The 9,224-nt window shown below is 45.9% G+C and overlaps 1 protein-coding gene across 1 annotated transcript in view; it reads left to right on the forward strand.

Annotated features, from left to right (window-relative positions):
- Nucleotides 1–9,224, forward strand: part of Clmp (CXADR like membrane protein) — a 109,398-nt gene that overhangs the window by 82,642 nt on the left and 17,532 nt on the right. The window contains exon 2 of the mRNA XM_028755827.1: nucleotides 730–887. Within this exon, the coding sequence (XP_028611660.1) occupies nucleotides 730–887 (158 nt within the window). The remainder of the gene's footprint in view (nucleotides 1–729; nucleotides 888–9,224) is intronic.

Raw genomic sequence — 9,224 nt, forward strand, 5'->3', positions numbered from 1 at the left:
AAAAAAAAAAAAAAAAAAAAAAAAAAAAAAGAGAGAGAGAGAGACAGGGTCTCACTATATAACCCTGGTTGTCTGGGAACTTATTCTGCAGACCAGGCTGGTCTCGAACTCACAGAGATCTGCCTGCTTCTGCCACCTGCCTAGCTCACTCTTTTTTATTCAGAGACAGGGTCTCACTGAGTTGTGGAGATTGACCCTCAACTCCTCTGCAGCCTGGGCAGACCTGGATCCTTCCCTCTCTCTGCTTGAGCCGTCTAATCACTAGGCTGTAAGGCTATACCACCAGGCCCGGCAGTTACCTCATAACTTATTTTAAAAAGCAAACAACAAAACTAATAAGGGGGATTGATCATGGTTGCTAATGAGGCAGGGAAATTGCCCTAAATTTAAAGCCAACCTGGACTAGATTGTACATGCGGGTTCAGCCGGAGCTACAGTGTGAAACTTTGTTGCAAAATAAACAAAAAAAAAAATAACAAAATCAAAACGCCAAAAACATTAACAAGGAAGGAAGACAGGCACCAGTAGGGTGAAATCCATGGAAGCTAAAGAATCTTTGGCTCTGCTGTTGGGAGGAGCCAATGGCAGGCACAGTGCTGGCAGGACCAGAATCCCCAAGCCTTGACTTGCCCATGGGCGCACCCATGGCTTGTTTGTTGCGATTTCTGCCTGGTCCGTGCTATCATCCAGCATCTGCATCACTCACTAGAGGTTTTCTCCTCTTTCCAGTATCCTATTATGTTGGAACGCTGGGAACTCACACTGAGATCAAGAGAGTGGCAGAAGAAAAGGTCACCCTGCCCTGTCACCACCAACTGGGGCTTCCTGAGAAAGACACCCTGGACATTGAATGGCTGCTCACGGATAGCGAAGGGAACCAAAAAGTGGTAAGTACCTTCCTAGTCACACTTGCTCTCCTCTCTGCCCGTCTTCGGTCTTCACATCTTTCTCACTGGGTCTGGAAGAGTTCGTTTTCTCATCTAACATCAACCTGAACGAATCCCCATACAACTCTAGAGAAAAGGACCCAGGCAGTACACAGTTAAAATCTTAGCACTCCGGAGGCATGGGCAAGAAGAACTCTAGTTTGAAGCTAACCTGGGCTACATAGTAAAACCCTGTCTCCGAAAAGAAAGGGGAAAATAGAGGAATATCTGTGTTGGGAGGGTAAGAGGGTCTTTGGGCTATGCAGGACTAATCCAACGGCACCAGGCACTGGGAAAGGGCATCTGTACTGTTAACATCTTCACCTAAGAAGGGGGCTAAGATGCCCTGGTCTAGTGAGCAGAACTCAAAGCCCAGAATTCTCTTCCTCCCGCTTCTCTGAAACCATCATTCCCTGACCAGGCCTTGGCTTGCAAAGTCATAACTTCCAGGTTCTGAAGATGACAAATGACATGTGACACAGAGAAGCACGAATGACAGATGTGACTGGCTCGTCAGCAAGACAGCAGATGCTGGCTCTGAAGTCGGAAAATAAAGAAGCAGTCACCGGGACTTCCACACTCAGTGGGCCGTGATGGGCTTGCTGTCCTGTGCTTCTGGCAGTGCAGGCAGAAGTTGTAGTGCTTGGACTCCTGGAGCACCTCATGCTGCCTGCTCTGATTCCTGGAGCACCTCATGCTGCCTGCTCTGATTCCTGGAGCATCTCATGCTGCCTGCTCAAACTCCTGGGACAACCCTGTGTTGCCTGCCATTAGACACCAGGACTAAGTAATCTACACTTCCCATCCTTTTCTGCCTTGGTTGCCTGCAGCCGGGCTCTTCCTCATTCAGATGCTTACCACTTAGCTATCCTCACTGACACGGTGACTTACCATTGCTCTTATTCACAGACGTACCTTTCTCTCAAGGCTCTGTGATTGAGGAAGATTGGAATAATGAACGAACAGGAAACCTAATTCTTTAGCAACCCCAGTCCGTCACGGTACTTGGGGGTGTGCTGCTGAGTTTTAAAATCCAGAATGTGTTCTGTTCTTACCAACCTCACTGACACATTATGTGGTATCGATGCTTTTTGTCTTGGTCTACACTAATAACTAAGGACCCATACCCATTGTGAGAGGTCCTGGCATTTCTCACCTGCTATCTGAGATGTGTAGCACGTCCCTTCATAAGGTGTCATCTTGCTGTGTGTCTGAAGCGGACTCCACTCCTCTGAACCCATCTTTGTCTTTAGAACTTACTATGTAAGCCGGGCGGTGATGGCACTCGCCTTTAATCCCAGCACTTGGGAGGCAGAAGCAGGATTTCTGAGTTCGAGAGTTCGAGGCTAGCCTGGTCTACAGAGTGAGTTCCAGGACAGCCAGGGCTACACAGAGAAACCCTGTCTCGAAAAACCAAACCAAAAAAAAAAAAAAAAAAAAAAAAGAACTTACTATGTAAATGACAAAGCATGTCCTACACCGCATTGGGCAGTTTTTTCATAAGCAGCAATATTCTTTAACTTTGGGTACAGTTACATTTCCATAAGCAAATGGGAACGGTCATAAACTAATACATTTAATATACCTATCCACTGAGTATCAAATCGAGACCCATCTGACCTTAAATATGTTCATAGTGTTTGTTTTCGCCTAGGGTTGAGCAAAATGGTCGAGCATAACGCCGCCTTTTGATTAATAGAGTGTCACATGTCTTATGTGAAATAAGATTTTAAGATTTTATTTTTTAAATCTATAATCAGAGGCTTTTAATCGTGCCTCCTTCTTCTAGAGTTTTGCTTCTCTCTCTCTCTCTCTCTCTCTCTCTCTCTCTCTCTCTCTCTCTGATTTAAAAGAAGAAAAGAAAGGAAGGCTGTCCTTTTCCTCAGAATGTCCCTGTTATTAATTTCATAGGATGAATTGAACTGGGAGAAGCTAAGGTTTCCACTAAAAATACATCTCAGGATCACGCTTGAGTTTTTAACCTGCCCACACGGCTGCCTGTGTCACCTTGTTGTGTGATTCTGCTTGTCATCTTGTCCTCTCATAGCACGTCCTCCAAAGGCGACCTGTTCTCCTCAGAGCAAGGTCACCTTAACCTGAATGTGTTTACTCGGAGAAGGCCCTGGTCAGTCGTAGACATGATAGTCTCAGCCCTGAATAGAGTAAGTGGATCTGTGTTCCTGGAAGAAAGCCAAAGATCAAGCCTGAAAAAGACTCTCTCTGGACCTTACTTGAGTTGGTCCTCCCGGGTTCTTCACGATCTGGGGCTGCCTTTTCTGTCCTGGTGGAATCCGTACTGAGTGAGAGTCCTGCCTGCTAGGACAGTTCCCACCTTCAGTATCTGCCCATCTTCAACATCAAACCACCGTGGTCCATGTTCAACACCAACCCTCTCGAGTCCATAGAGGTAGAAGCTCTCTTACCTCTGATGTTTCTTAATAATACAAGGTCCTACTTTACTCTTTAAATCTGACCCCTCTCCCTGACTCAAGGCTTGGTGGCACCAGTCCCTCCCAATGTCATTAGTCACCCAGTGGAATAGATGTTCCTGCCATATTTATCTTATCTCACTGGAATATTTCCTCTCCTGTCGAGTTCCTGTTTATCCCCACTCGCTCAGAGCACCCACAAACACGCATCTAACTTCTGCCCATAAGTTTTCATTTAAAGGAAAAGGGGGAGAAAAGAGCTTCTGTGTTATGAAGCTGAGCGACTCCAGGAGTGAGGAAGTTAATGTAGGCTTGAAACCACCACTCACGTGGCATCGTGCTGTCCCAGTTTCCAAACGTACCTTTGGTCACTAGGCGGGCATCATTTATTCAGTCATTCAGACCCTACAGATTTATTTAGCATTATACCATTCTAGGGGCCAAGATACAGCTGTGAGAGGGCTGTAATATCATTGCTTCCTGGGAGCACACCGTGAAAGGTGTCCAATAATTTGAAAGGAAAGAATCTAAGGGTGTAGTATACTTGATAAACCGCTTACCCAGAATACACAAAACCCTGGGTTCAACTCGCAGCATCAAATAAACTGAACATGGCAAGTGCACACATGCAATCCCAGCACCTGGGTAGAGATGGGACGATCCATGTTGAAGGTCGTCCTCACCTCAGCTACTTAGAGAGAAAGAGCTGTACAGTCTTTTCAATGACACGAGACCCTGTCTCCGTGAACAAAGAGTTAGTCATACCAGAAACCATAGCAATTTCAGCACATGGCGTTTTGGGGTTTTGTTTGTTTTGTTTTCTCTTTTAAAGACAAGCATTTTCACCTCTGACTGAAGGAAGACTTTTTACGTCTTCTCTTCAGCGTTTCCAAATTTTTCATCAGTTCTACAGTTGAATCTGCCAGTCAGGGTCCAGAACTTAAGTGCTACACTATCTGGACAGCCGTCTAAGAGCAAGCAGCCTTGTGCTAAGGGACTGCGTGAGTCCCCTACACAGCATGGACAGGCTGGATGGAGGCTCAGGCAGGATGGAATAGAACTTCAAAGGCTTTCTCACACTACCCAGAATGGCGCACATATTAAACGGTACATATTGTTTCTTTCTGGAATTTTCATTCAGTGGTTTTGGGCTGCAGTGAAACCCTAGAAAGTGAAACCAGAGATGAGAGGACTGTTATATAAAGCTGGAGCCACCCACCATGACTTGATGAAGGAGGAGGTCAAGGACAGTCCCCTTGTTTTTTTTTTTTTTTTTTTGAGACAGAGTCTTTCTGTGCAGCCCAGGGTGACCTACATCCACTTCTAAGAACGATAATATGATAGGTATTCACTACTACACCCAGTGTTTTTATTTTTGAGATAAGTCTTCAGTAGACTCAGTAGACTCAGGCTGGCTTTGGATTTGAGACTCTCTTTCCACAGCCTCCCAAGTATGTTAGAATTACAAGCATAGAGGACAACATTCAGCTTTAATCTTATTTTTGTTTGTTTGTTTGTTTGTTTTTGGTTTTTTGTTTTTCTTTCTTTCTTTTTTTTTTTTTTTGTTTTTTGTTTTTCGAGACAGGGTTTCTCTGTATAGTCCTGGCTGTCCTGGAACTGACTCTGTAGACCAGGCTGGCCTCGAACTCAGAAATCCGCCTGCCTCTGCCTCCCAAATGCTGGGATTAAAGGCGTGCGCCACCACTGCCCAACTTTCTTTTCTTTTTTCTAACTTTCATTTATTTTATGTGAGTACACTGTCGCTGTCTTCAGACCCGCCAGAAGAGGGCATCAGATCCCTTGCAACAGATGGTTGTGAGCCACCATGTAGTTGCTGGGAATTGAACTTGGGATCTCTAGAAGAGCAGTCAGTGCTCTTAACCGCTGAGCCATCTCTCCAGCCTCTTGGTTTAAGTCTTGATGGAAGGAAGAAGACACAGCAGCACAAGACACAAAGGCTAGGAATTCCTAAGCAGCTCAAGGGGCAAGGATTAAGAAGAAAGCCTGGGCCGGGCGGTGGTGGTGCATGCCTTTGATCCCAGCACTTGGGAGGCAAAGGCAGGCAGATTTCTGAGTTCGAGAGTTCGAGGCTAGCCTGGTCTACAGAGTGAGTTCCAGGACAGCCAGGGCTACACAGAGAAACCCTGTCTCGAAAAACCAAACCAAAAAAAAAAAAAAAAAGAAGAAGAAGAAGAAGAAGAAGGAAGCCTGTGGGGCTGGAGAGGTGACTCAGCAGTTAGAGCTCAGGCTGCTCTTCCAGAGGTCCTGAATTCAAGTCCCTGCAACCACGTGGTGGCTCACAGCCATCTACTGTAGGATCCGATGCCTTCTCATGGCATGCAGCTGTGCAGGCAGGCATACATGCAGACAGAACACTCGTACATGAGTAAATAGAATTGAAAAAAACAAAAACACAAAAATCCCAAAGATGGAAGCCTGTATAGGCTTCCGGACCTGAATGTGGATGCTCTTCCAGCCATACTAGGACAGTTTAAAACTGTTCCTGTATTAGTCATGGGGTTTGAGAAAGATTTTAAGAGTGCTAGGGACATGTTGCATTTTAAGGCAACCACAGGTGCATTGATTTAAGAGGGCCTCAACTAAAAACAAGCACAACTTCCTACTATACAATAAAGGTTTCCCTCCCCTCCTCCGCCCACTCGTCCGTCCTCCGCTTGACTCACACTTTTGTAAGTGCACACACATGCACACGCACAAGGAAAAATCTAAAAGCATTTTTCAAATCTCACTGTGTATCCCAAGTTGGCCTTAAACTCCCATCCTTAACCACCTCAAAAAAACCTCCTGAGTGCTGAGGTTGCAGGCATTTGCCACCTCATCCAGTTTACAATTAGTTTAAACCACAGGCTTGGGAATCTCAACATAGAGATACGAAGTAAATAGAGGATAAAGCTGCCAGGACTTTATAACTTCCGGGGGGCGGGGGCGGGTAAGGGCGGGGGGCGGGGGAAGTGAGTCTGAGGGTGGCTGAAAAGAAGAAACAGGAAAGGCTGAAACAGACGTGCTGTGTAAAGTGGGCTAACCAATGACGCAAATCACAAGTTTAGCTCTGCACTTCAGTTTGAGAAGTGTTTTTTATCTCCTTTGTCTAGGATGCTCGGAGCAGGCAGGGAACATCTGGGGGTGGCTAGGCAGTCCCGGGAACGCGTGTATTTATTTCAGTCTTGGTAAGAGTAGAACGACCAAAGAATTCAATCGCTTTTTTCTTTTATCCAAAGGCTGCCTAAATTTCAAAAGGGAGACTGGCTATCCTCTCCCAAAGTCGCCCAGCAACATACAACAGAATTTTTCTCTACATTTCCAGATTAAGAAATTAAAGCCAGGCGGTGGTGGTGCACGCCTTTAATCCCAGCACTTGGGAGGCAGAGACAGGCAGATTTCTGAGTTCGAGGCCAGCCTGGTTTACAGAGTGAGTTACAGGACAGCCAGGGCTACACAGAGAAACCCTGTCTCGAAACAAACAAACAAACAAACAAAGAAATTAGAAGAGAAATCCTCCAGTTCCCATGGTAACCTCTTACATGTCACCCTTTCCTTTTCCCTTTGGCTTTGAGCAAGAAACCCCTTAATGGGAAACAAGCAGAAACCAGGCTGTGGGGTTGGCTCAGAGGGTAAAGATGCTTACAGCCAAGCCTGGCACGGGAGCTCAATCCATGGGATCCACCCGGTGGAGGAAAGAACTGAGTCCCACAAGTTGTCCTCTGACCCCCACCATGGCACGCACAAACACACCAAGAAGTAAACAAAAGTGAAACAGACAAGCAAGTTTCCAGTTCCATCACAGGCCACGGTACTGCGGAGGAGAAGAGCCGCCAGACAGCCGAGCAGCTCCGTCTGTCCCACCTAAGTCATAGCAAGTTGACGCGTCCTCTAGGAAGTTCATAAGACACAGCCTCGCAACAGCTGTAATTCATATATTTGTCTCTTGTGTTTATTTGCCAAATGACTGAGTTGATATCCATTGTTCTATCTCACCGTGTACAACTGTACTCTCATCACTAACCTTTTCTACAATTAAAACGAAATAATCCGGCCAGATGACCACCTGGATGAATCGGTGGGTAAAGGTACTTGCAGCCAAGCCTGACTATCTGAGTTCGATCCCAGGGACCAACGTGGCAGAGAGAACTTGCTCCTACAAATTGTTCTCTGCATGCTCTGTGGTTTATATGCCTATACGTCGTTTGTGTGTGTGTGTGTGTGTGTGTGTACCTATGCATGCACAGGCACACAGACACAATAAATAAAAATTTCCATGTGTGGTAGTGTATATTTTTTTATCCCAGCATTCAGGAGGCTGACAGGAGGATCTCTGGGAGTTTGAGACCAGCCTGCTCTACAGTGAGTTCTAGGACAGCCAGGGCTACATAGTGAAACCCTGTCTCAAAAAGAGGTTGGGACAAGAGATTACCATTCTAACTGGGGAGCCGAAAAAGACTACATACAAAATGTAGCCTATGTGAATGTTTCTTGACCAAAAATAGGAGGAGAGGCACTCTGACAGAGAAGACTGCATGATCATGGCAAGGGCCCGGAATCAAGCAACATCAGAGCTAGGTGTAGTGACAGCACCAGGATCTCAGCATTTGTGGGGCTGAGGTAGGAGGATCCTGTATAGGAGGCTGGTAGTAGCACTCACTTCTTAGCCTCAGCAACAAAAGTCACTGTTGCTCACAGAGAAACAAAGTGATGTTGTCCAAAGGCAACAGGCACTGCTCTTAGTCCCTACTTGTCATGCGCACTGGTGGTAACATCTTCCTGCTCTTTGTTGGTTCCTGTTTTTATTTTGAGACAGGTTTTTTTCATAGCCTGGAACTTGTCTGTAGTCCCGGTTGGCCCGGCAAAAGAGCCTTTTGCCTTGGCATCCTAAGGTCTGTGATGATAGGTGTTTGTTACCACACCTGGTTTCCCCCCTTACTGGTGTTTCAGTCTTTTAATGAGTGAAATAAACATTCCTGACAGCCTGCTCATTTTTCATGCAATGAGTTATGGTTTTACCTCTTGTCCAAAAGCTATCCTTTAAAATTTCACAACAGCCAACCCTTTGTGTTGTTACAATTTCCAGCATGGAGCCAAGAACACAGCGTAAGGGTTGGTCTTGTTTTGTTTTAAGACAAGGTAGTGCTGTAGCCCCGGTTGGCGTCAAACTCAGGACACCTGAAACTCATGGACTTCAGCTCCCAAATCATGGGACTATGGACTATGGCTCAGAGTATGAGTTTAGTAAAGGCATACCGAATGCAGAGTTGGTAAATAGCCCAGCCCAAATTACTGCATCAAATAGCTACACAGGGGTCCCTGGACACGCCCAGCATTATAGAAAGTAGGTCCGTCAGCCTGTCTGCCCATTTCCGAAGTCCTTCTCAATTGTTCCTCAAAGGAAACCGGTTAAGAGATGGAAGTATAGGGCTGGAGAGGTGGCTCAGTGGTTAAGACTGCCCTTCCAAAGGTCTTGAGTTCAATTCCCAGCAACCACATGGTGGCTCATAACCATCTGTAATGGGATCCGATGCCCTCTTCTGGTGTGTCTGAAGACAGTGACAGTGTTCTCACATACATAAAATATTTAAAGAGAGACTGAAGAATAACTCAGTGGTAGCTTGTACTCAAGATGTACAAGGCCTTGGGTTCAATCCTCTGCCCCCAAAAGGACTAGAACAATGGAACAAAAACAACACTACAGATGAGACCAAAGTGAAGACGCCATTCTCAGTCCATCATATTAGGAAAATTTTCTTGGGAAGTCTACATTGACTTTAAAGGTCAACAGATGAGCAGGGCTTCTTTATGTGGAGAGAGAGAGAGAGAGAGAGAGAGAGAGAGAGAGAGAGAGAGAGAGAGAGAGAGA

The sequence above is a fragment of the Grammomys surdaster genome, unplaced genomic scaffold (assembly GCF_004785775.1).
Source record: "Grammomys surdaster isolate TR1022 unplaced genomic scaffold, NIH_TR_1.0 126086, whole genome shotgun sequence".
NCBI classification, from domain to species: domain Eukaryota; kingdom Metazoa; phylum Chordata; class Mammalia; order Rodentia; family Muridae; genus Grammomys; species Grammomys surdaster.